The 27,781-nt window shown below is 45.5% G+C and overlaps 1 protein-coding gene across 1 annotated transcript in view; it reads right to left on the reverse strand.

Moving 5' to 3' along the window:
* LRIG1 (leucine rich repeats and immunoglobulin like domains 1) overlaps positions 1-27,781 on the reverse strand; it is a 94,338-nt gene that overhangs the window by 46,850 nt on the left and 19,707 nt on the right. The window contains exons 2-3 of the mRNA XM_086755339.1: positions 11,316-11,387; positions 6,281-6,355 (exon numbers count right to left, since the gene is read on the reverse strand). Coding sequence (XP_086611465.1) covers positions 6,281-6,355; positions 11,316-11,387 — 147 coding nt within the window. The remainder of the gene's footprint in view (positions 1-6,280; positions 6,356-11,315; positions 11,388-27,781) is intronic.

Consider the following 27,781-nt stretch of genomic DNA (forward strand, 5'->3'; position numbering starts at 1 on the left):
CTCTGAGCAAAACAAACGGGAGAGGTGGGTTTCAGAATCTCTTATGCCTGTACGTTGCTTGCATACTGAGCAGCCTGCCTGCCAGCATTCTTTCTATTCACCTTTCCACATCAATATTCACATGCAAAAATAGAAACTGAGTAGTGTTGCCTGTAGCATAGACCAAATCCTCAGAAAGCAACTCTCTCTCCAGCCTGAGGGGAATTGCCTGAGTAAACACTGGAGAACTGGTCCCTGTACACATTACACCACGTAAGAACTGATGCGAGCAGAGGCTGAGGGTGAATCCGCTCCCACTGATGGATCTACCCCTGCATATACCACTTTGCTTTACTTACCAGAGAAAGTTTTCTTCGTGTGAGCAGTTACGCAGCACGGCAGGCAGCGCAGTTTTCTGAGCTGCCCAACACACACTCTGCACACAAGCAGTCTGCTGACTTCAACTGGACCCCGCAGACGGCTGCATCTGAGTCATCTGGATTTTGTGCTTATGAGTACAAAACCACTTGCTGTGACCCAGATGGAATTAGAATATTCTCCTTATTTCTAATTGTTAGATCATCCTTTTTTAACTCCAGCAAAGATGACTTGCAGATTAAGTCTCTTGGGGGTCAAGGCAGTTGTTTTGTTTGTACAGTAATTAGCACAGCAGGATCCCAGGCCACAAATGGCCTCCAAGTCTCCATCTGTACTATCGTGTTAGCTCAAACCTCAATTCTTCATTTAAGCCCAAACTTCCCAACTATCAACACCGCCTACACAGAGGTTTATACTCTGGCCTAGTCAGGAACATGAAGTGAGCTCACACCTCATGTAGAGACCAGCTCAGGCTTGAGTTGTGCTTTTTAACTGCGCAGATGCAGCAGTTTTGAGCTCTTTCCTCTAACAGCAGTTACCCAGAAAGGCTGCCACGGGCAGGAACTGAAGCTGCAGTTCTCCTGATACCCAGCCAAGTCTTCACCATCTTGACGTGAAAAGCAGAAACGAACTGGAATCACACACCTCAACATCACCACCTCAGCTCCTGGGAAAAGCTTGCTAAAACGAAGGTGTATTTGCTAGATCACACTTGGATCAATAGAGCACAGTGACTGCTAGCATTGTTTCAGCTAACATAGCAAGACATGTTTGTCTTGGGCGAAAGCAAAACAGCAGCTCAAAGAATCTAATGGACCACACGGGTCTGTAGAAAGGGCTCTGCAAACCCCATTTGACAACACTAGTGAAGCAGTGCAAACAGCACTAAAATAACAGTTGCTTTCCCAAGCCTTCACTAAGAAAGCACGAGGCTACGGCTCCAGGAGGAGGATCAATAGTACGATGTCAATTCTGCCGCGTTAGGGATCTCCAAGGCCAGACAACTCTAATCCAGTACAAAGGTCTAATGAGATACAGTGAAAATTAAAGCCAAAGTCAGACAAGAAACAAGGGTCACAGTACTAACAATGTGACTAATTTAACTAGACCTATACTGAAGTCCCCAACACTTAGAGGAAGAGCTCTCCAAGAAACCATGCAATTCAAATGCAAACATTACTCCTGACGCAGAAATTACTGGCTGCACTCTTTGGCCTGTCTCACCCCTGACATCCAGATGGAACAGCAGAGTACCCTCCTTTTCACGAGGACCATGCTGCCCCAATCGGCACCGGAGCTCACCAGTCCTTTCAAGCACACCTAGCATGTTCTCTGCCACTCCCAGTTTCCAATTCTCCATGTATTTAGTTTTCAAATTTTAAATGATATATTTTTGCCTGTGGCACAGTAGATCACTTACTCTTCTCCTGTTAGCCTTCTCTGTTTAATTACAATTTAATGCGAATTGATCTTTACATTAATGAGCCTGTAAAGCAGATTGATTTTCTTCAAGAGACTTTTATGCTCAGTTTGGCAGCAGAGTAGTCCTATTGATTTCGCTTTCCCCAGTAAATACACTGCAGAATGTCATTGCATCCTCTGTGAATCAGCTAATCCTATTTCACACTCCTTTGCTCCAAAGATCTCTATTCTGACTTCCTTGTTATCTGCACTTATTCAGGGCAAGATCATGGGGCAAAAGCATCTCAAGCAGCTTTGACTGCTGCTAACATACAGCTGACTGCCGTGGGTCACTTTCCCCTTTGTTCCTAACTGATTGGGGGCTTAAAAGACTTAGAGTGAAAGAAACGAAAGTTATTTTAAGTGTTTAATCTGTTAACTTCCTTAATTCCTAGCCAGCTAAGGATGTGGCAGAGTGTGCCTGTTTACCAGGCTTGCTTCAGAGGTCTGGTTAGCAGGCTCTCCACTGAGCTCCACAGCTGCGTAACAGCCTGTGCTGGCGTGCCTGCGACGGTGGATGCTGACTGAATCAGGCTGGCCACCTTGGAGCCAGGGCAGAGCACAAGGATCAACATCCATCATCCCATGCAGACATCCCAAAAGCCCTCCAGGATGCATTTTACCCACAGGCAGGTAGATGAAGCAGTGGCAGACAGTCCCCAGAGTAAGGGCTGAGGTTTGTGGGAAACCTGTAGTAACAGACCAATGCAGAGCTTCTTGCAACTCAGGTTCTCCTCTTGCTGGGCATGCTAGCAAGGCTAAGAGACTCTCCATGCAAGTTAGTGAGGAAGTTGGATATGAACAGACTCAGTTCTGCTGCAAATAAATGGTTTCTTCCATCTTCCCCTTCCCCACCAGATCAGGTAACAGTCTTCTCAAGAGCGTACAGAGTTAACACACTTGAGCTACAGCAGAACATCGGGAAGGGAAATCCTCAGCCAAGAGCATGTCAGTGAAAACATCCTGCCATCAACTCCCAAATGTCCAAGTCTAGGAACTGTAGCTAAATTACAAGTGCTGTGGGAATTTTAGGCGAGATTCTCCTCTCAGCTACTCCGATGTAATTTCAGAATGAATCCAGATTCAGTCTCTCCCCCTCCCAGCTGAATTTCCTGGCTTTTGTTTGCACTAACAGATGTTTGCCTTTAATATCTGTCTTTATTTGGTAAACTGTACATAGATTATTTTTCCCTTTCTATTAAAAGCCTTATCAAGTCCCTTATGTTTGCTCTTTTTGAGATGAACAACTTCGGCAGTATTTTCAACATGCATGGCAAACAAATTGACTCTTCAAGAAATAATTAAACTGAACTAAACTTCATGGTAGTACATTAGGCCATAGCATGTTTGATACATGTTATGTCTGCATCCAACTGCAGTCTGAAACACCCAAAGATTTGCAGAAAGCCTTGAGAATTCTCTCTCCAACAAATTCCCACATGCTTACATAAATACATAAGTGGCCCACAGTCCACACATGTGGGGTCAAGCAAGTTTTGAGTGGAGACAGGTATGGGAAACCCAAAACAGGGAGTGCAAAGTGATGAAGCTCATTAAAAAAACCTTTATGGAAAATTTGAGTTTGGCAGTATGGCAGATTTCTTTCTCCCAGCACCAAAAGGAGAAGTCGTCTCTTCCCCAGTTTAGGAAGAGCTGGAAATGAAGAAACTAATTCAAAATTGCTGTTCCGAGTGACAAATACATAATCCTTGCTTTTATAATACATTCACAGCCCTTTGGAAATACTTAACCACATGCAATATACAAAACCTACTTCAGAGGTTTGTGAGGTAAACACACTTCACACATTTCTAAACACTGAAGAAAAAAAAAAGGAAATGTATTTATTTTTCTTTAGCAGTAAGAACACACTGTAACACTATATACTTAAACATAAACCAGTTTCTCAGTACACAGTCTTCATTATGAGTCTTCACTCTGGGTTTGGTTTGGCAGCCTCCCCAGTTATTACTTCACAAATTTGAAGGCCAGAAGAAACCAGTATGACCATATAATCTGATTCCTGACATCACACAAAGCCAGAGAACTTTACCCAACAATTGGCGTATCAAGCCCATTAACCTAGAGTTGAACTAAAGGACCATCTTTTAGGAAGCCATCCAATTGATTTAAAGACTCCCAAGGATGGAGAAAGCTTCACTTCCTCAGCAAATCATTCCAACGTGAGTCAGTCAGCAACATCGATTAAAGCAGGTACTTCAAAACATATTTCAGATTATTTTTACCTCTAACAAAAAATTAAAAGGAAATGCAAGGGGGGAAGAAAGTGGCATTCTCCGAAACAAACTAAACAAAGAGATCCTTCTTGCAGAAGTATGACAGCAGCATTACAAATCCCACTATCAGAGTTATTTATGTGTAGCAGCTGAGGAAAGCAATACAGATTTCTGGAAGGTGATACTAAGCAGGTCTGTTTAGAATACCGTCCTTTTATCATTTGGCTTTGTACCTTCCCTTTCCTTCTGCACTACTCTGAAATTTCAGAGGAGCTGTAAATCTACTGCCTTCCACCAGTCATTATTTCTCCTTTCCAAACTGCTTATTTCATTTCAGGAATTAAAAAAAAAAAAAAAAAACCCACAACCAAAGCTCTAGCAATTTGGTCCTTTGCCAATGGCTAAATTAATAGCAAAAATAACAACAGGGGCTTGTGAAACTCAGATCATTTACAGACTTTGTGAGAAAGAAAAGCCGATTTGGGGGGCCTAAAACTATATCCTGGATGGTAAACGGTATGCAAGCTTTCCACCCATAAATCAGATTTCTGGAGTTTTTTTGAATCCCAGTGCATATTAGCGGGTCCTGCCGCAGCTTGGCAAGCTCAGTTCAAGTGGCAGGCAGATGGCCTCTCATGTCAGAGGATCGTGCCTTCAACAAGGGACGCTGCTCGGAGCGAGTTACCGCCCTGCTCTGCAGCCAGCAGCCCCCTGATCACGCATCCAGACTTCACATGTGGTCACGCAAGCAGAGAGAGGCTGCGGCAGGAGGCAGAAATCAAACAAGATGGTTTCACACCAGCTGCATGTGACACATTTGACAGGTCTGATAACTGCTGAGACACAAGCCACCCCTCCACCCAGGAGGTGAAGTGGTTACTTAGGCAGTCAACAGAGACACTTGCTAGATCCAGCGCTGATGATAGCAGAGCAGCACTTCGGCTCTTTGTAAGCTCTGCAGGAACACGGTATACCCAAGAATCAGATCAAAGGCACTGTATCTCAAACAAAACCTAAATTCACTTCACACTAGGAGTGAGATATGGACATCAATTTGAAACAAAGACCCTTAAACTGAATTAAGACAGTGAGGGGGTTGTTCTGCTTTACATATTTTAACACTGCCTAATGGAATAGCAGGAATGCTGCCAGTTCATTTCACTCAATCCTGTCCTTGATTTAAGTAACAGGAATATACTTCCAGTCAACCAATTAAGCTTGTCTCAGAATAAGTCAGAGTTTTTCGAGCATGAGAGGCCAGTCACCTGGTAGTATGGACACGAGCATTTTCCACTACAAGGAAAAGTGAATCCATGGTAAATACAGACACCTGCCTGCGGGTGTACGCTGCAAGGCCATGCATGCTGGAAGCCATTGCTTGAACTGCTCAAGCACTTTGCAGGAGTCCGTATTAGCTATAACCACTTCCCCTTCCCAGGAACTTGGGAGGTATCACGCATACCTCAGCAAAATTCCTTCTTGGTGTGCATTACAAGCAGACACATGCAAAAATGATTTTGGAAATCCACACTCTTAAGGTACTAAGAAGTCTGATATTATAATGTCTTTCTTCCCTTCAGCAGCATCCAAGACCTGGGACCCTCTGTGTCAGAGACAAGGGCTCTCAGGTGTCTAACACTTCTGCAGGCATCTAAACTACCCAAGTTAGGAACTTCAAAGCTTCTGCAGATCTAGCCTTACAATCACAAATCACTCTCTCAAAAGAAATAAGAAAAAAAAAAAAAGTTGAAAGAGACCATAAAAACAGGTCTGGAATGAGTTCTCTGGAAGATTAAGATGTGAATAGTCTGGCTTTAAGAGAAAAGAAGAAATGATCAGAACAAGGCCAGGGAAGAAAACAAAAAAAAAAAAGGAGAACAATAAAGAAAAGGTAAAATTATGTACTCCTTTAATAGCACAAGTAGGACATAATCATTGAAACTCAAAGGCAGATGAGAAAAAATAATTTTACTCAATATGCAACTAACCTGTGGAGTTTACTAACCTAAGTTAACACTGACCATAAGCATAACATCAATTGAGCCCAACCTTGTGCAAATGACACTTCAGAAGATGTTTCTTAATTAGGGTGCCAACAAGACTAATTGTGAAATCTGAAGAGTCAGCAGAAGTGGGTGTGACACAAAACTCTCAGTCAGTAGCAGCTACACCTACCCCACAAACAGCCCAAAATCAAAAAGCTGAAAGAGGGAGCAATGACTTACAGGTGGAGGGAGCGGACACTGGAAGCAGCAGGTCCCAGGGAGGGAATGGCAGTCAGCTCGTTGTTGTTCAGTTGCCTGCAACAAACAGAAATTAATTGTTGAAGCAAGCAGCCTACGGCCAAGCATGCGAGAGCAGAGGCCAGTCGCAGCGCTTCCTCATCCATTTCCTCAGCTCTTTGGAAACACCGACATTCTGGCAGAGGCCTACATCTCAAAGGGTTTGTCTGTGTCTGACAGTCTCAGTTTATCCTCCCAACCCTTTAATAAGTAAAAGCCACCATAACTGGTCCCATAGTTTTTTCCTCTATAAAAGCAAGGCTTTTTTTCCCCTACCACCCACTACCTTCAGTAAAGTGCCACTGAGGAACACACTGTGCGACAGCCCTCCATCAGCTTGAGTTTCCACAGTGGTCAGGGAGCCAAGCCTGAGATAGGAGACTGTCTGCACCCACAGCCATGAGGTAACTGGGTCCTGCTGCCTTAAGACAACGAATTTAACTCCATCCCCAAGCAGCAGCCCCCACTCAGCCAGGCCCCGAGGGCCCGGCAGGGTGCCATGGCGGCCTCAGGCCTCCTCTCCACACCAGGCCAAGGGCAGCCCCACAAAGCCAGCAACACACACACACACACAAAAAACCCGAGACTGGGCACAATAATACCACCAAAAACAGGTGACCTGCTGCAGTCAGCCAGCTGGGGAGCACTGTGTGGACCCCCAGGGCTAATGGCAATTGCAGACAGGGCCCGCTCCTGGAATCACCAGTTCAAAAGTGTCCCCCTGAATTGCCTAATGTTTGAAGTGTTTTTCTGACTGAAAACAGATCCTCGCCATGTGACCAGCTCTTCCTTGGTTTAAAGAGCCCTTGTTTGTATGGTGAATTAGTCAATTAATTACTGTAACAGTCGCTTGTCTGGCTGCTTGAAAATTACCTAATTTCTTAGCCATTTTGCCCGCTCGCCCACCCCCCACCACCGCATGCTGAAGCAATTAAAGCCAAGCCCCGGCCGGGCAGCACACGGCGGCTCCCCAGGACCCCCCAGCCGCCCCCGATCAGCCATTGCTTGCGGCAGAGCCTCGCTGGGTCTCTCTGCTGCCTGCCTTTAATCTGTTCCCCTGCTGCAGCGGCTCTGCAACGGGACCTCGAAAAGATCAAAATTGGGGTGCAAGAAGCAGAGCATCCCGTAGCAGGCAGGGGAGCGTGGCACAGCTAAGGTGTGCTAAGCCCTGGGCACAGGTTGGGGCAATCCTAAATTATAGTGGCTTGGATTTGTTCGGGTTTTTTATTTTTTAATTTTTATTTCCTTTAAAGCTATTTTTGGCAGGTGGGAGAGGGCAGCGGTACATCCATCCCAGAACTTCCTTCTGACTCCTCTGAGAGTAGGCAAGATATTTGATTTCACGAGGAGTTCCAGGCACTGCTGGGATAAAAGCTTTCCTCAGCCTCAGCTCTGCCTCTGACATTATACCCGTACCTTAAAATGAAAGGGAAAAAGCCAGATGCATTGCAATTCAGCAAGGAGCTCCACTTTGCAACCAAAAGCTCATTGCTGCTCATATTATAGCAAGGTCTAGAGCTTTCAAGGGCACAAAGCAAGCTGGAAAGGAGCATTAAAATGCTTATATTTGTGCCATGTTTTCATCAACATCCACTGAGCATCTTTTTGAAAGGCACAGGAGAAGGAGAATTAGGCCCACCCTTTGCTGGCCTGGGTCAGCTCTGGTTAAACAGCTCTGACACGGATCCGCATCTCATAACTGGTCAAACCTCCTCTGACATAAGTGTGATTTTCATATATCAGCCTCCTGTCAGGTCAGCAGTCAGGCAGAAGTGGTTCTCCCACTTCATTTTCTCTCTTGGCTCGCAGGCACCAGTTGCCAATGCAGAGGAGATAGCTGAGCTCAGTATTTGTTTGGGATTTCCCTCTCATCTTCCCCCTCCCCCATGTAAAGAAACAAAAAAATAGCAAAAAAAAAAAGTAAAAAAAAAACAAACCCAAAAGCCAGGCTCAACAAATTTAAACTTTCAGTCTCCCTTCTCTTCCCCAGCCCTCACCTTTGATAACACAAACCTGCAGCCTCTGGATGCCGAGGCAGAGGAGGAAGGGGGTCACCCATATAAAATATTTACGGTTCGGTTGCCAGGCTGGTGTCAAGCTGAAATGGAGCCTGCTCAAAAATAGCACAGCTCTCCAGAGCTTTCAGTGAAAGGCACTTTAGAAAATAAAAGGTGAGTTGTTTGGAGGCGGATTTTGGCACACTTACTACTTCTTTGTTACAAATGAGCTTGGAAAATCTGAGAACTGCGCAACCATCACTTTCATGGATCCCATGATCCATATGACCTGAGAAAAGCCCAGAAAGGACCACAGGGCCTAACCCACACAGCAGCACCCTCTGCCCTGCTCTTTCAATCAAGATACGAAAATAGATGGACTTCAGAGGAGTGTAATTAGGGGGAGCCATCAAAGCAGATGAGAGAAAGCATAGGTGTCCTGAAGGAAAGTAAGATCCCACTCCAGCCCGTACCACCTAAGCCTCCATCAGCACAAAGCTACTTATTTCAGAGCATGTGGGATCATAGGGTTTTGTATCACTGAGCCACTAAATTTCATCCCACAAACACTTAAAACTTTTAAGGAAAAAAAAAAAAGCTTCTCAAACAACAAAAAATAAACCCCAAACTTCCAAACAACTGCCTACACCCAGGGAAAAGTGTAAGGTAAATACAGCTATTACTTTATTACAATCTCAGTAAAACAAAACAGAGCATCCAAGATAAGCTATAAAGTTTAAATCTTTCAGTTTCCAGACATTTTCTTAAAATCAAGGAAAAACAAGGTTTTCAAAACATAGCGCACTAATTATTGACAGAGACACACACAGAGCTTTGCACCTCATCTGTAATGCTCAGGAACCACAGGCACTGTGTTTGAAGCATCACGGGAGGTTTCAGGACTTATCAATGTATCTATTATTTGGGCCAATCTCTTTCCCTGGGGGTGACTTGGTTTGCCCAGCATAGCACGCACAGCAAAACACTGACTTGCTCTCAAGACGTGCCACAGCATGATGCTTATTTCATGAAAGTTTTTAAAGTGCTTAAAAAAAAAAACAAAAAAAACAAAACCCCTCAGAAAGGAGATGCTCTGGCAGTATAGATGTGGTTCTCTTTGTGAAATGCAGTTTATTTGAGTGGTCTGTGGTTTAGCTGTTATTCAAAAGCAACCGAGATTGGTAGATAGGGCTTTTAATAGAGCTTCTCCCTCACACTTTCCAGAGTCTGCCTTCCAAGGCTCTGCTCCAGACCTCTGCCTCCCTTCCAGTCTCCCATTTCTGACTGCTCCCTTGCCCTCCTACTCACTGTTCAGCTCCCTCCTGTTTCCCTAACCCTGCCTTTCTGACACAGCAAGCAGCTCTTATCTGCACTATTACTTCGTGGGCTGCATTACTTACCTCCCCTAAACCCTGGTATCTTTTTTTAGCAGCTGACTGTTCAGTGCAGGGCTTGTCCTGCTCCTGACGCGTGCAGCGGTTTGCACAAGGGAGCTCCTTACCTAAGGAATCAGAAGCCGCACACATTTCCCAGCCCCACGCTCCCTGCAGTTACATGCCTTCAGGCACTTCCACAAATAAAAGCTATTGCTAAGCCACAATCATGTTAGGATAACTCTAGAGTCTCAGGGGATCAGGGCTGCAATTCTCTTCTCTAAGCACAAAGCAATTTAAGGCTTGCCACAGTTTAAAGAAGAGTTGTGAAAACAGATCCTGCAGGCAGCATTTTGCTCACCTGCATCACTTTCTCTCCCCTCCCTGACTGCTCTCTAGGATGATCACGATGAGCTGATTGCAGAGCACTGCAGTCACTCCTGATGCATGCTCCTCACTTAATCATGATCCCTAGCAAGTCCCTACTGGTAGCGTAAGCAGGGGGAGCCAGGGGCAATCAGGTAAGGAGAGAGATGCTACATTAATCCCCACGGTCCAATCCTGCAGGCGTTAGTCAGGCAGAACTCTCACTGATGGGAACCCTTTCCCCTATTTAAGAATCGCAGGATCTGGCCCCTCCACAAGCCCCAGAGCCAAGACTTAATGAAAACAGACAGAGGACAAGAGAAAATGCAAGATATACACAGAGCTCAGTATTGTTTCTGAAAGGAAATGTTTTTTCAGTTTCCCATGAGGCATCAGTAGCTCTTCAAACAGAGCCCAAACCTCAAGTATGCCAGCGATTCAACATTCAAACGCGAGCTCATTACCTCAACCCACCGCTTGCAATTTTAGTCACTTTCGTTTTTCAAAACCCAAAATCAGAGCTCCAGCAATCACTGTGAAGAGCTGACAAGCACAGCTCCTCTGCAAGTGTAACTGCTGAGCGTTTACACAGGCCAGGAGCTAGGAAATCCTGCAATTCCCCAAATAAGGTTTTTTTCTACTGGCAAGGGAGGTCTGGCACAGCCCCTCAGACCTTCACCAGCTCCTTCTCTTCCCCCATCAAAGCAGAAGACAGTTCTGCTGTTTTAGGCTCTCCTAGCAGACTTCAAACAGAAATTGTGCTGGTTCCAAAAGGAGCACAAATGTCTAAGAGAGGAGACAGTTAAGTGCTTTGTTATCCACTACACTACACCTTTGTTTCCTGGGAGATTTGGGTTAGGTTGGCATCAGGTGTCACGATGCAGGCTGTTCTGCCTTGCTTCAGGGTTATCCTTTCAGCAAGGAGCTTTGTGTGTATGCTCAGGTGTGTTAGCTGAACTGTTCATTCAGAGCACTGCACAAGACTGAGGGAGGCAAACTCCAATGATTTCCAATAACAGCTACGCTCTTGTAATTGGGATGTTGTGTTCTGCTAATTGATTAGTTTAAAATAAACAGCACAGGTACAATATGGAGGAAAAAAAAACCTCTCCACACTAAGTCAGATCCGCTCATTTAAACTAGCTAAAGGAAAGTACTGTCTTAGGAAACTATATACAATTTCCTCCTGGCCCACAACCCGCTCAGGCAAAACACAATTAATACCTTTGAAAGAATACTTACACTTCCTGCAGGTTCGACAGCTCTGCAAAGGCTGAAGGATCAATCTCCGTCAACTTGTTGTAGCTCAGGTTTCTGTTAAAATAAAAGACAGCGGGATCAGCACACTGCAGTTACTGCGCTCAGCAAAACACAGTCATCTTCATTATTCTGGACTGCACTGGAAGGGTGCATTTGTTTTTAACAAGAGCACTTAATCATGGCAGAGCAGCACTCTTCTGCTGAATACATGAGTGAGTTACTTCAGTTCTGTGATCAAATGGTTATCTAGCTCTCCCTAAGCTTTTCCTGCTTTTGCATTAGTGTGGTCTTAATTTGTCTCTACACAATTACATTTATTATTCTTCTATTGGTTATTCAGAACCACAAAACTAATCACAGATGAATAGGATATTTCCTGACAAATTAAAGCCTGAACTGAAACCATCAACAAACCTTCTGCTAAATATTTTATAGCTACATTCAGTGTATTTTTTTATATACCACTGTGTATTACGTACAAAGACATACATAGGTACATACACCTGCTATGTGTAAACACAAAATACATTCTATCTTTTCTAACAAGATGATATTATTAGTATATGACTAAATGTTGGGGTCTGTTTTTTTTTTATTTTAAACTTTTTTTTAAATCACTGTGATCACAGCTTTCAGCTGGTCACACAGCAGTACACACTTTGCTCTTCAACAGTCCCAACCAATGCTTTCCAGCTACCTGACACCCCAAATCTAGATCGTTTTATAGCACTTCACCAGTGGAGAGGATGGCAAATAAATTGTGCTGTGTCTTATTTGAAAACAGCCTGCCAGGAGAGCGGACCTGCCTCACAGGACATCCCTGTTTGGAAATACAGCCAGAGTAGCTGCTTAATGTGCTTCTGGAAGGAAGGCACTGCGAGGATTGCTAGGCTCAGCAAACAGACAAATAATGTGAAGAACAAGCACTGACTGACAGGCACAAACAAGAGTTCTGCCATGCGCTGCTGTAGCATCCCACAGCGCGACAGCCAAGTCTCCCCTCCAAGGTACGCACCATCAGCACACCGCACAGGTCAAACCTGCAGCGAGGGACTTATCAGGAGAGCACAGATAAATTAAGACCAAGTGACTAATGATGTGGAAATTAACAAATGGCCTAATTAACATGATGTACGCAGTGTTGGCATGTTCCTGTGAGTGTGTAATCTAAAGAGGGAGGAGGCAAATTGATGTGTGGTAGCAAGAAAAGCAGCCGCAAGAAGTTGTAAGGAAACTGTGAGGGGTACCTATTGCTGCTCCACACCCAGCTCTGGGATATTATCCTGGGTAAAATTCAACCCTCCTGCCTCCTCTGCAGGGAGGTTACACCCTCTTACTGCACCTCTGAACACGACCCAAAAGATCCCTGGCCTGATTTTAGATAAGCCCGCAAACATTCAGCTGCTTATTCAAACCACCAAGCCAGTCTGACTAGAAAATTGGCCAATCTTCCCTGTTTTGTATATTTTCTTTGTTTTAAAGCTGTGCCCACAGAACCCAAGCAGGTCTAGAGCCCAAACAGGTAAACAGGTCCTAAGTCACCAAGGCACCTACTGAACTTTTACCCACGCTATGTGACCCAGGAGCTGAAGGGCATAAAAAAATGGGCAGCTGACAGAAGAGCACAGAGACCTCCTGTTTGAACTGCTAAGCCACTGCACTTTGAGGCAATCCAAAAAGAAATCTAGACCCACAGCAACACTAACACTAAGACTTGAAAGACTACAAAGCTCACCAACTTTGCATGATTAGCAGGAAGCGATAAAAGCCTCTTTCGAGCTAAAAAAGCAATTATTGATCACTTGCTCTCATATAATGCATTTATGGGAAGCCCTCAAAGCGTTCCCCTGCACATGGGAACTATCCGATAATTCTCACGCACACGCCGATCCCCTTCGCTTCAGAGGCTCTGAAGATGGCTCCTTGCATCTTGCCTGAAATGTTCAATTCTTTTGCCAATACCCGCTGTGAAAGAAGGCTCTACAAATCAACAGCTTAAGCTGGCTCTTAACAGAACCTAGACCTGAAGCTACACAGGAGTGTAAAACCTAACCAAGCATCTAGTTTTAAAATACGCTGTTCTGTAAGCCCCTACTGTCTTAAAACACTCAAGAGACCTTTAAATCAATACCAGCCTACAGCAGATATCCATTTCACTATGAACTCAAAGGCATTCATCTAAATAAAAGTCAAACTGCAGTTTAAACTCAGAGTGCGTTTGAAAGCCAAGTCCATATTCATAGCACAATTACGAATTAAAGTGCAATTTGCCCACAGATTACATTACTACTTTTTTTTTTTTAAACCACACAGCAAAATCAAGTTGGAGCTTGTCCCTGCCTGATGTACAGGCAAAATGAGAAAATACAACAGGTAATGTCTTACAGGCTCAACACAATAAAGATAAAGCTGACACAGAAACACTAGTGACAAACTGTGAGGGGGAAATACAACCGCGGTCACGACCGTGCATGAATCCACCCGATTTAATATATTTCTATGCCTTCCATCGCTGCAAATCTTTGCATTTCTTAAAGTAACGTATTTATCCTCAAAACATTCCTCTGCAACAGGCTAAGAGGCTGTTTTATGAACACTGAGAATCACAGGCACCAAACTGATCGTTCCTACACTTGTTGGCTTAGCCAACGCTCAAACACCCAGCAACGCTGATGTGAACTCCTGAAGTTCACAAGTGAAAAAACAAAGGTCTTTGTAAATTAAAGGATTTCATGGCCATGGTTTAACATCATCCAAAGCAACTTTCTGGTCACTGTTGCTGTCATCTGAGAAGTCTGAACATCAAAGTCATTGCACAAGTAGCTGGCACTTCAGATAGCACAATCATATTTTGCCTACTCCAGCAACAGAAAGACTTTCCAATGGTTACAGGAGAAATACAGGTGAAGCCCACCTTCTTGTACGTCAAAGTCTTCAGTCCCGCCCACGCCACCCACTCCGACAGCCATCTATCCTCACCAAATGCACAATACACTGCTCAGAAGTCAGTGGGGAAATGAAAGTTAGAAATACAGGGTCAGTGCAAAATAAGCAGGAGAACTGAAATTAAATAGATACACCAAAATAAACAGTTTACTCCATTTCTGAGACTAGCTCTATTTTAACTTATATTAAAAATGCCCAGGAATTTCTAGCCTGAAGCATTAGCAATCACAGGATGGGTTTCCCAGAACTCAGACAGTGTTTGTGATGCTAGTCACAGCATGCAAATGGAAGAAAGAATTAACGTGCTCCAATAGATAGATCATTGGGACCGGGAGTCAGGAAGCCTCCATCTATTCCTGGATCTCTTAATCTCCTGCTGGGTGACCGGGTCATGTCACATCACCTCTCCATAGCTTTTGTTTCCACAGCCACCCTTTGTCTCCCTTGTCTATTTAGACTGTAAATAAAATTGAGGTAGGTATTGTCTCGGTTTACCCAATGCTGATGAAATGAGGCCTCAATCTTGGTTGGGCTCCAGTAATGCAAATAAAGAAGGGAACTCAAAACTTGAGGTCATGGGTGCATATGATGCTCCCCCGCCACAAAGCATGGGTCCCAAATGTACGGCAGCGCACGAAGTGCTGCTGGGGCTGCAACGTCCCCATCAGCTTGGCCTCTCCAAGCAGACCAGTGACGCAGGCTGGTTGGAGATGCCAAACTTGGGGGCACAGCTGTCCCGGCACCGGAAACAGTCACATTTCTGCTCTGCCATAGCACAAAATGCGGCACCTGCATCCACATCTGGGGTTAGCTGAGCCTTAGTGTGGGCACACCCACTCAGAAAGCAGACTGCCCAGCGTCCTGCCTGCTTCTCTGCATGAGTACATGTTTCTGTTGAATTACTCATGGGAGGGTATTTTGATTCCTTCAAGGCAACTGTGAAAATAGAATTCAACAGACCTACATAAATCCCAGACAAGAGTAGCCTGGGCTGTAAGTTCAGGGAAGCATCCAACAAAGGTCAGAAGCTTCTACAGATGGCAGAGAAGACAGCAGAGCCACCAACTTGAGTGGCCCCTAACATTCAGATTGTTTTTTCCCTTTTGAACAGAAGCTGGTCTGAGGTTTATGTTTGTTTGGTTTTTTTTTAAAAAAAAAAAACAACTTTGACTTAATGGCATGAGAAGTGCCTGCATGTTATTTATCCATTACATACTTCAAGTCTTCCTTGTATTGTTTAATCCAACAATGTAGGGGTTTTTCCCTCCTGTCACTAAGATGCCCATGATCAGGAACTGAGAACATGTTAAATCAACGTGAGAAGGACCCTGTTCTGTCTATTCATCCATTCCAGTTTCTAAATAAGCAAGCAGTGTTTGGCTTTAGTTAGCATTGTGAAAGTGGCACTGTGGATCACTGAACATCGCAGCGACTGAAAGGAAAGCCTTGTGAAACCACCAGGTATGTAGCCTGCCTTGAAACCACCTCCCGAAAGTAATAAAGCTGTCACATAAAGAGTCCTGCTTGCCAGCGAGGAGGGATCTGTCAGCTCTTTGAACCATGAGATGCCAATCCTGCCTCCTTGGGCAAGGTGAGGGGTAGACCAGGCATCCATGTAGAAGTTTTGGCTCTGCTCTGGGAACTTGGCCAGCGCAGAGAAAAGCCACCTCTCTTTTGAACACAGAGGTGTCTGGCTGGCTCGCCAGACAAAGGAACAGAGACATACGTGACTCCTGGTCTCTGTTCACCGTGATGATGGCTGAATTCTGTTCAGCGAGGTGGTTTCCAACCCTTACGTCAAAACCATTTATCTGTCAGTGTGGAAGATTATGTCAAAAGCGTTTCTCCACCTTTTGCTGACAGGCACTGGAGAAGAGGAGGATAGCTCAAAATTCTGCCACTGCCAACCGCGGCTTTCATTGAACACTTTGTCAACCATTGTCATAACACAACTTTTCATTGCTCCTGCACAAAAGGGAGCTGAGGGCTCAGAACAATCGAGCCCTGCAATAGAAATTCCTCTGGCTAATCTGTCGAAAGATAGCTGCCTAGTCCACAGCTTACTGAATAGGCACCATCCTCTTCCCACATGTTTGTAGATGGCTTTACAGTGCTGGAATGGAGGCCCCATGCACACTTGATTGGGTATGAAAAGCATGGCCCCAGCTGAATTAGCTTGGGGATGGGGCCGGGGGAACAAGAGAGGGAACACATTGCCCATGCTAAAAGCACACAGCTGTGCAGGGAAGAAAGCACACTTGAATTTCTTTTAAACAAGCTTTTGAGCTCCCAGAGAGACAGAGTCCTCATAAGCAGTGACACACGGGGCGTAACGCTGAAGCACAAAGCAATCAAAGACTGCAAGGATTCAGGTGAATGTATGGGCTGTATGGACAGAAACAGCTTTAGTCCTTTTTTTCTTGCGCACAAGACAAGCCCCAAATCCACTCCCTTAAGGGAAGGGCAGCCAAGCAGCTACTAGTGCCAGCTACCCACAGCTGCCCTGCACAGCAACTCCTTCCCTTAAATGGGATTTTTTTCAGCTCCCCCGAAAACAAATGGCCACTAAATGCAGTTGCATGAGCCACCACAGTGATGAGAATCAGAAGGAGCTTTCACATATAGACATGCAGTCCTTATCCTTCTGGAGAATTTCTTGCAGGTTCCTTTGAAGTGGCTGATGCACTGCCAGAAGCCGAAGCCTGGACTTGGGGATGACTAGCGCAACCCACCACCACCATTCCTGGGTTCCCTTTGAATCTGCCTGCTAATATCATAGGAAAACCACAGATTCTTGCACCCCTGGGCTCCCTCATCGTGCTCACCTCTACTCCACTGCTCCCAAACTCAACAGAACAGAAATACATCTTGGCTGAAGGACCCTGCACCCATGCTACATCTCGCGGTTCAGCCAGCCTCAAGCATGAGCTCCCACACTTCTGAGCGACACTCCAACAGCTGGACGGACTGGGCTGCGCAGGCTCTGGGATGCTCACATTTCTGGGGCACCCATGGCCACAACAAGCCAAGCCCCTCAGGATTTTTTTCACAGCGTACCCTGAGGAGCTCTGCCTGCCTGTGCAAAGCACCCAGAAGGGACACTGCTGGGGCACAGGAACATGCCACACTAAGCATCGGCAAGAGTTACCTCCTAAAAGGAGGCAAGAGCAATAAAAAGACAGAGCATCAGAAAGATGCTTAGGGTCCTCGCTTGCTGCTGCAAGTGTGTGCTTTGCAGAGAAGAGGAGGATTCTGCGGGACACAGGAAGGACAAGCAGCACCCACGTGGATGAAGCTGTGCCCCACCACCAAGAGGTCCTGTTCACGGTTAAGTGAGTGTGCTCACTCAGGCTTTACTTATGCCCCAGCTCAAATTAGCAGCAGCATCATATTAGCTTGGGTTAATAGCCTGCTCATATAAGGGGCTTTATGTGCAGAAGGGAGTCAACTTAAGGGCAACCCGCAAGCCATAATATGAGCTAATTTGACAGTGAAGACAAACTTTGAGAGGTCATCCAGACACCAAGAGAACTGTACCATGAATCACTCTCGGTCACGACCAACAATACTGTCTAAAGGAAATTCCTGTAGCATGATCACCAAAGAATCAATACCACACCGATTCCAGCAGATGCATGCAGTCATTAATGCAAAGAACACTAATTAAAACCGCATCACTGAGCGGCATTGTGCCGGACTACAATTTAATTTAGCATGTGGTTGATATGGCTCAAGGAATTAGGCAGCTATCTTCTCATCTTCAAGTAACTTTCAGGAACAGGTTTTCAGCCCTGGCCCTTCCTCCTGCTCCGCCACTCTGCGCTTACAACCGTTTCTGCTCCCCAGCACGCAGAGATCACACATCTGGCACACAAAGACGCCCACGCATACAAGCCTGGTAAGCGACCACCAGAGCCGGTCTGCTCGCGTGAGCGTGCCAACGTGGAGAACACAATCGCTGCCGGCTCCCTGGCTCTAGCAGGCAGCATGGGAGAGCGACCGCGCTCTCGGTGGCTGAGAAAAGGCAGAGAAACCCTTTGCAGGAGCGCTGGGTAACGCCACGTTGCTGCTAGGGCTTCTACATCTACAATAAGGAACTCTTACAGGCTTATTTGTCTCTTGAAAAAGGGCAGTGTCAGGTTGGTTTAGGCCCTGTTCAGTTTGCACAAATGTGTTTTGACAAAACCTAGGATCCCATTTCCTCCTATTTTAATAACCTTAGCAAAACTCAAGTTGAGTTCTTTTCTGCCTTTTTTTTTTGTTTTAATTATTATTTTGCTTGGAGGGCTAACTTCTCCAAACACCCCAAATGTTTGTTGTGTTTTGTGTCTTGTTTGTTTAGCTTTTTTGTTTGTTTGTTTTTAAAGAAAGAAGATTAGCTTCAACTTAATCTACCTAACCACACACATACACGAGCACATCACAATGTATGTGCAAAACACTTGGGCAACTCAGGTGCTTACAGACCTCTTGCTAGGCCTCTGCAGCACCAGAAGGAACATGAGGATACTCATTTTACCAGGGCTTGATCCTGGTCCACTCAAGAATTTTCTCAGTATTTCAACTGCTCCATACTTCAAAAAAAAAAAAAAAAAAAAAGTAGAGTGAGATTTCAAGAAGTAATTTGAAAGTCACCCAATGGCCTCAATGGCAGAGGGAGAACCGTGAGCCCCTGTCTCTGCAGAGCCCCACTGGTCCCAGCAGTGCTCACGGCTGGAGACACGCACAGCCTTTCCCTTTCCTGGCAGCCAGCAGGGACCTGAACCAACAGAAGATGGCAGGACAAAGTAAGCATGAATGACAAGGTATTCAACAGCACTTTCTCTGCTTCTGCAAACAAAACAAAACTAGCCCGCAGTTACTGAGGCTACAAACCCTGCCATTCGGATTGCATGTTGTTGTGCTGCTCACAAGACAGCCCAGTCAAAGGCAGCCCAGTACGCAGGGAACAGGGGATGCTGCAAGGCTTAGAGCAGGCGGTATTTAATTGCAGCAATTTTTCACTTTATTTGCTGCTTCTATTAAGCTGCGCTGCCTGAAGGAGACCAATCCTCTCCAAAACACACTGAGCCATCAGCTGTAAGGATTGCCTCAAAGCAAAAACGCATTTCAAAGGGGGCAGGGACATTTAAATAACAGTAACTGTATCAAATTTAACATGAGGCAATCCGGGTTTGCCACTTGTGACAAATAAGAAGCTGGAAGGAAAAGCAGGATGTGGAAGTTTCTTTTAACCCACAAATAAAACTCCACCCTTCATCTGCCCAGACACCCACAGGGTTTGTTCTGGGATTACTGTTTTAATTAAAAGTACAACCTACTGTCATGAGAAAGACATATCCTAAAACCAAAACCCTGCGAGTTGTTTGCTTCACTAAGGGCCAACTCACCTTTTCCTAATTTGATGGCAAATTTCTTTCTATGAGGCAAAGCACGCTGCCTGAAACGGCCGCAGCCAGGGCTGGAGGGGTAGCTCATGAAAACACTCATGAAACAAACTGCTCCTGCCTCCATCACCACTGCTTCTCTTCAGTAAATCAATAAAGGCCATGACTTCTTTACTAACATTTTCAATTAAGGTTCCCCACTGTGTATTCAACATACTAAACCAATTTATTGGGGATTAACAACTCTATAATTTACTATACGTGTCTACCTTAGAACGACTGCTAAGCCCCATCAGCTGATAACAAGAGCTACATTGATAAATCTGCATTAAGTGCTATTTACAGTTGCAAAAACTGCTACTTCTGCAAAGCAAATATTTTCATCTGAAGGTTGTGCAATGTTTCACAAGTACTCACAGCAGATAAACCACGTTAAACCTTTGGCTTTTTCAGAGGCTTGGAAAGACCCACGGCAACACGCTCAGCTGCTGGCAGCCCACCCCTTGCACCACATGACTTCGCAAAATCCAGCTGCGGGTTACAAGTAGAGAGCAGATGGGAAAGAGGTAATTGGGATTTCTATGATTGAAAAAAAAAAAAAAAAACCAAAAACAAACCATCTAAGGTCAACAATCATTCAATAATATCCAATAACTCGTATTTTAAGATATATTTTCCTCCTAAAACACAGAACTATAACGGGCTCTGCTCTCTTTGGGGATGCAAGTGGTTTCAATCATGTCCACAAGCATTTCTGGTAAGCTCGGAGTGCTTAACTAGCCAAGAAGACATTTTTCCACCACTCCAACGCCACAGTTTATCAGAAATATAAATTCAGTAAATACATCCCCAGGCACAGCTCTCAGTGCCACTAACCAGCAGCACCGTGTTTGCACACACTGCGCGCCAAGATGGGAGAGCACCGAACTCCGATCCTGAAGTTCCAGCACGTATCCGGCATCGCTCCTTACGGAGCCCGTGGCAAGCAGGGCTCCACCGTGCCCGGTCCAGTGGCAGCACGGGGCACAGCACCACCCAGTCGCACCGGAGCTGAGCCCAGTCAATCATTAATGGTGTGGAGAGGGCAGGCAACCCGCTCCCATGGAGTTTGCTCAGCGCTTCATTCTCCTGTGGTGGTTCTTATTAATAGTTAATCAGGAAGGACCGATCTCTCCCCAAAAAACACGCTCGCTTGGAAGTGGCACAAAAAATATTTGTGCACTGGTTAAAACTAGTCAAGCAAAGAGTTGGGTGGGGAAAAAGTCTTCAAAAAACAGCGCGCAGATTTTTCCTGCAGCTCAAGGATGGGGGCTCACCAGCTTACTCTTGCCTGTCCTGCACTTGATGCTGATTTTTAACACCGCAGAGAGGGCCTGCATCACCTCCCAGCAGAATGGTGCAAAACCAAAGAGGCAGCCAACTCATGTGTACCTGCCAGGACAGAGGCAGTGGTCACCCCTCCTGCTCTGCTCCCCTCCTCCCACATGGTAGCAATAACTCCGGTCTCACAAAACACCCAGACCACTCTGCAGCTTTCTGCAACGGAAACAAATCCCTTTCGGATCCCAGCAGCAGTTCAAATAGAATTACAACACTGAACTCCTTGCTGTGCCCACCGTAAGCTTATTCAGTTTCAAACCCACCCAGGCAAGGGCATTCCCTGCACTTTTCAACGCTGTGGGCTGAAACGGAGAGGCTGACTAAATCCAAAAGATCTTGCACGTGGAAAGGAATGATGTGTGCAGCCTGCAAGCATCAGCTGAAGGCCTACGTACCTACGGGGCCGCCAGCGGCTGGCAGTGCCGCGCGATGCGGGGCCAGCCCTAATCCCCCGGAGGTGTGAAAGACACACGGCAGACAGCTCTCTATTTTCAGTTCAAAAATAGTCCTTCCTTATAACAACGAACAGCATTAAGGGCAAAACATGCACATTTTAAGCTAAAAAAAAAAACTTAAGCTGGCCATCCTGGCTTGGAGGTGTGTGGTTTACACAGGCACCCACCCTTTCTCCTCTCGAGTAATCAATGTCCAATCATAATGCACTTCATTCCAAGCACTTCTGCATTGCCAATAAAGCACCGAGCAATTTAATGGATTTCTAACCCCAAATTGGAAGCTGTACGGCATCCAACTGACTCAATTTGTTCAGTCTTAGAGGAAGCCCTGGAACAAAATGCTAGAAATAAAACCACATGCGCTGATAACATTACAGAAATAGATACACCAAGAAGCAAATGTTCTGTCCCTTTTATCTGACCTCCAACCTGTTTTAATTGACCTTCAAGATGAAAAGGCTGCATTTAAAAGAAGCCATTTCCACCTAGATCAAGGGAAACAACAGCCAAGCTATATATAATGCATTTGCTGCAAAACAAAGCAAATAAATCTACCATGAAACTACCTTTCACTCGACAATGAAAAGCTTGAAGAGACTTTCAAGTTAATTTACTCCGTATTTTAGGTCCTAAGCAAAGCTATTTTCCTCGATAAGCTTCTTTCTCTGCAGAGCAGAGACGGCTTCTTTCTCTGGAAACAGCAGAGATGGCTTCTCACCTTATCACAAACTGTAGCACTTGATGGCAGACAGCTGCGTTACCACCTTCGCTAGCAAGAGGCTTAGGAAGCTCATCACAGAGGCAACGGTGTGAAGGAAGGGGCAGAAAGGCTTTATCAGGAGAGTCTGGGACAGCTGTACAGCTTATGACCGAGCTGTGAAGAGCACCAGTAAAAATCTTTATTACACTCTGCCCCAGCATATAATGCCACATTTTTTTACAGAAGCACTATTTAAAAAAAAAAAAAAAAAATGTTTGAGAGCTTTACAGTTTTTATTGGTGCTATTTTTCAACTCCTTCCACTTACAAAGCCAGATTTCTTTATTAGTGCAACTCAGACTGCAGAAAGACTCAGAAAGAGGAAAAGTTCTAGCAAATAGAATTTTAGAAAGTTCTTCAAATAAGCTTGCTCTTCCTCAAGTTCAGTATCTCAGAACTTCCCAGGACTAAAAGACAGCCCCTATTCCCAATGGCTGCAGCTTTTTGATCTTCGGGTCTCTTAACCTTTCAGTAGTCCTGGGCAAACGGGGCTGTGGGCAAAGCAAAGGTGACGCACCCAGTTAACGACCCCGCTTTCTCCTGCTCCCCATACTCCTGGCTGGGGCACCTGAGCTGAGCCCAAACTCCACATTAGCATCAGTCAGGCGCCAAAGCTGAGTACACGTGTCGCCTTCAGATCAGGAAGGTATTTCTTCATCTACTTCAAAGGGCTATGGTGTACTTCGCTGGATGGATGTCTTGATTTATTATTCAGTGAACTCGCTCGGATTTGTGCAATTTCTCAGCTAAAAGCATCACAGCTAATTCAAAGGGAGGGCAGACATTAAGGTTGTAATCTTGTAAATCTTTGTTATCAAAGGAATGAACTTTATATTCTATAGATTTTTATCCTTTCCATGTTTTAGAGGGTTAGAGGGATGGGAAGGGGAACATTTCCCTATTCTTCTGCTCCAGAAGGCAATTAAGGACCTCAGCTCTTGCAAAACTGCTGGATTCAGAAGGCATTTGGTTAAGCTCATTTCATTTTAACTGTTATTACTGGAATCATACTGCTCCATCTGACATTTAAGATCAGATTTTTGTTCTAACTACCTTAGTTTGTGCCCTCCAGAAGTTATGCATATGCCAGCAAAGGCTCCAGACCCAGCTTCAGGCACAGGGAACGCCATCTAAACCAAGGCTGCATCCAACAAATTCTGCAGGAAGACGCTAGAACATGGCCAGATCCTTCCCTCTTGCCTCAAACCCATCCCACTCAGGCATAACTCAAAGTAGATGCCATCTCAAAACAGCCTGATGGCCTCTGAAAAAATAAAAAAGTCCCGTAACAGAACTCCATGTGGGTGGCTGCCTGGCTGCACTGAAAATAGAAAAGCTAACACTAGAGTTAGGCCAAGAACAGAAACACCCTTTCGCTCTTCCGAGTGGTCCTCGCGAGCCCAGGCACCGTGCCAGGGAGCTCAGCACTCACTACTTGCTCTGCACCTCTCATGTGGGAAAAGGCACATTGGCTTCGCACCAACGCCTTGCACTCCAAAAAGCAATTATTTGAGAAACATGAACGCAGAAGGTGTTCCGCAAGTTTGTTATTGTATGGGAAGGGCCACAGGTGTGTGGAGAATTCAAACCATGTCCTTTGGCGAGTAGGAAAGGTAATCTCTCTGAAGAGAGTAAGGAGAAGAAATGTCACCATTTCATGGGAACTGGAAAGAGGTAATTCTTAGGGCTCACAGAACGTACTGCTGTAAGCATGGACAGCAATGGAAAAGAAGTGCAGCACTCCACATCCAAAACATGAAGAAATCTTGAGATGAACCATGATGGAGAACCCCAAGGCTCTCCACAAGCAGGGTCATGGGAGAGATGATGAAAGCAGACAAGTCTGAGGAGACTGGAGGATACGAGCACATCATGTGGTTGAAAAACCACAGAAAAGCAACATCCATGCAGCTCACTACCACATTTCTGAAGCCATCAAGGGCAGATGCTCTGGGCAGGTCACAACCTGCCTGCCAGCTACATAGTTTTTTTCAGTCTTTCTTAAAACGGGGCACTGTTAGAAGCTGGACTCCAGGCTAGACAGGTCGCTGACTCGCAGCAGCGTGGGAGCACACGCTAATGGAGACTGTATTCCCAGCCTGGCCCGACTGCAGCAACGCCACATAAAAAACACACATTTTCCTCAATTTGTCACAGCAAGTGAGGTATGAAATAAAAAAACCAAAACTTTCCAAATCTTTCAAACACACAGGCTCCCCCCAAAGTCTTCTGCAAACCAAAGAAAATTCTGTAAAAATAAATTGTAGTGCATTTTATAGGGGAAAATAACTCTGCTGCAACTGGAAACACATAATCTAGCTTTTCTCTAACAAAACCTACAGGAAATGGCTCTGCAGAAGTTAACTAAGTGATACTGAACTTTCTCCAGAGTGTTGTATAGGAAATAACACCGCAGAAGTGACTGACTGATTTAGCCTTTTGTCCAGACTACGCCACAAAGCCATACTGCAGAGGTATCTGGTGATGTTAACAATCCTCTGGTGTATTCCCTAGAACTGCAGCAGAGAAGGCAGGTTATCTCACACATGCTCAGCAAAACACCTTGGCCATGGCGCAAAGCCCAGGCAGCCAACTGCTGATGGAAAAGAGAATTTTACAGTTTACCCTCTCTGTGGCTCGCGGTTGGTTTTTATTTTGCATTTTAAAGATGTGAAGAAATAACAGCTGTTCTGTGGTACAAAGAGCAGAGCAGGTTATGTGCATCCCCTGCAGTCAGGCCTGTGCCAGACTGGCAGTGCGGACATACTGAGGTGTCCCTGCCATCTGTCCCATCATCCATCCATTTGTTAGAGATCTCAAAATGCAACACACCACAGTATTTCTGGGTAAAACCCCCCTTAGCATCACATTTCTCAGCTCCGCCCCTAACACTGAGCCTCCCCCCCTTTACTCACCACCTCCACCAACCCAGGTGGGTCTGCTTCACACAACAGCAGGCACCACTGAAGGCTCTTTTACTCCCAGGGCATCTCAGGAACGGCACGTCTGCCAAGAAATCTGGTGTCACAATTACACAAACTAAGCCAGGATGCTCTCCATCCTTTCCACCCTGCCATCCACGTGCCCCAGTGTGGGGAAAGCACTGCTGCAAAGACCTGAAATGAGCCTTCATTTCTTCTAGTTGAAAAAAGCAAATGTAGGTTCTGCATCTACTGAATCCCCAACATCCCACTGAGTCCTCATTTTCCATGAGATACACTTTCTGGGGAAGAAAAAGGCAAGAAAACGAAACCAAAGCTTTTCCACATTCCCACAAAGCTTGGGTTCCTAAGTAACTGCTAAAAGAAGTGCTTTAACAGGACAGAGCTTCCCAGGAGCTCCAAGACATGTTTACTGCTTCATCAGATTAGCCAGTGGGAAAACATTTCATGTTTTCTTCAGCAAATTTGACACAACCAAAGTTGCTCCAAGGAAAAAAAAAAAAAAAAACACAACCCACAACACATACAGGGGCAAGAGCCAAAAAAATAATCCCTTTAAGAGCAAGGGCATAACCCTCGGTTCAGGAGGCTCGCAGAAAAACGCCCCACATGGAAATGACACTGATTTCAAGATATCAAATAGGCCACTGGGAGGGAAGCCAGTACACAGAAATACTGCAATCAGCCTCAGGAATCAACTCTAGTAGCTGTTGGTTTTTTTTTTTTTTCCTGCAGCCCCACGCTTATGTCAAGTCACATGAATAAATTACATAAACTGTGCCTTTTCCATGAACACCTTCTCCAGGATAAAGGTTCTCATTTTACTCCACATAAAAACACTCTCCACAGGTTTATAGGCTTTAATTGCTATGTGAACACATAAAAAGGGGCCAAATAAGTCTATTTAATGGTTACACATTAACTATCATACACCTCCAGGCTTGAGTTATCCACCTATATTTAGATAAATAAACTGCTTGTAAGCAAGCTTTCTTAAAGCATCGCCGCTGCTGCTGCTGAAAGAGTTCTGCTCCTGTTTACTAATATATTTATGAAATTAATTGGAAACTTTATCTATTTCTGAAGTTTTCTGCTTAGTTCTCATAAGGAAAAAGCAAGCTGGCTTTCAGCACAAAGAACCGAAAGCACATCTCTCCCATGCTCAAAATCGGACGCTGGCCCACGATGTAACGCAAGAGTAGGGCAACTCAGGGCTGGGAAGGACTTGGACAAAGAAAAGTGCCCGGCTGTGTGTGCAGAGACAGAGCTCCTCTAAATCCAAGGAGAAAAGGCCTCCAGGAAACCCCATAAGACTGGACAGCCAGGAGCAGGGAGGCTATTTGGACTGGAAGCATTAGCGAGAGGTTTTAGGAAACCATACACCCAAAATACTCTTGTTGGCAATTAAAATTAAAGGCATTATTCTCAGTGAATCTAATCCTCTGCCATTCACCTGCTGCTGCCCTACATCCACCTCACAGGGCTCTGACAGGTGAATCTGGCCAAGTGAGCAACAGGTAAGGAGGTGGTTGCCTGCACCTGACACACACAACAGCAACAGATGGGACCGTATCATGAAATGAAGCCTTACCCCAAGGCACCCTTGCCTGTTAAACAGCACCTGAATGAGACACTTAGGAAAAGCTCTGCAAGGCTGCCTGCAAAAGCAAGCCTCCTGCCATGTTCCACACATCTCCATGGAGCAGGGCAGAAAGCATTCCATTCACTGCCCCATCATGTGCCACCTGACAGACAGATGCAGTCAGCAGCAGGAGCATAAGGCCAACTCCTGAACGCCTCTGCCTCCTCTGAGACAGAGGAGAGGGTCAGCAAGACTGAGGCAAGCAACCAATGATTAAGTGTTGATCAAACCCAACTTATTCCATAAGGTTTCTGGTATGCCCAGCTTCAGTCTCCACATCTTGCTGTGAAATCCCTGTGATATTTATGAGAAGTCTGCCAATGGCTCCATGGCTCCTTTGTCACCTTTTTTTTCCCCCTCTCCTTAATAAGGAAAATTCCTCCTGAAACTCCAGAGATGTACTCTGACATCCCAGTGCGCTTCCCCAAGCACCCACTGAGCGCTCTCGGCACGGACAAGGGCACCAGAGCCCCACACCTCATAACCTGCATCCTTCCAAGGATGGATAGCGCCACTGGTTTCTCCCTAACCAGCTCCCCTTAGTGAGAAAATGTCCCTTCTCCCACGCTGCCCTCCTGACCGCTCGCTTCCCAGTCGGATTCCAGACCCGCTTCCACGGGGGGCAGACAAACAGCAGGCGCTTCGCACCTCCCCACCGTAAACCTGCCCAGAGCAATTACCCAGCCCGGCTCCAGCTGGGAACACATTGCTGCTTAATTTATAGCAGCAGAACTGCAAGGGCAGCAGGCAGCTGGCCCCAGGGCCAGGGGATGCGTGGAGAGAAGGCAAAGCCCCACGACAGCAGAGGAAACGCGAACCCGGGGGGCTCGCGCTGCCCGCTCCCCCTGCCTGCCCCCATTAAAAAAATTAATCCCGATCATAAAAGCTGGAGCACAGCCTGTATTTCAGGCCAAATAATAAGGGGAGGCCTTTACAA

This window comes from Chlamydotis macqueenii, chromosome 10 (assembly GCF_036417535.1).
Source record: "Chlamydotis macqueenii isolate bChlMac1 chromosome 10, bChlMac1.mat, whole genome shotgun sequence".
NCBI classification, from domain to species: Eukaryota; Metazoa; Chordata; class Aves; order Otidiformes; family Otididae; genus Chlamydotis; species Chlamydotis macqueenii.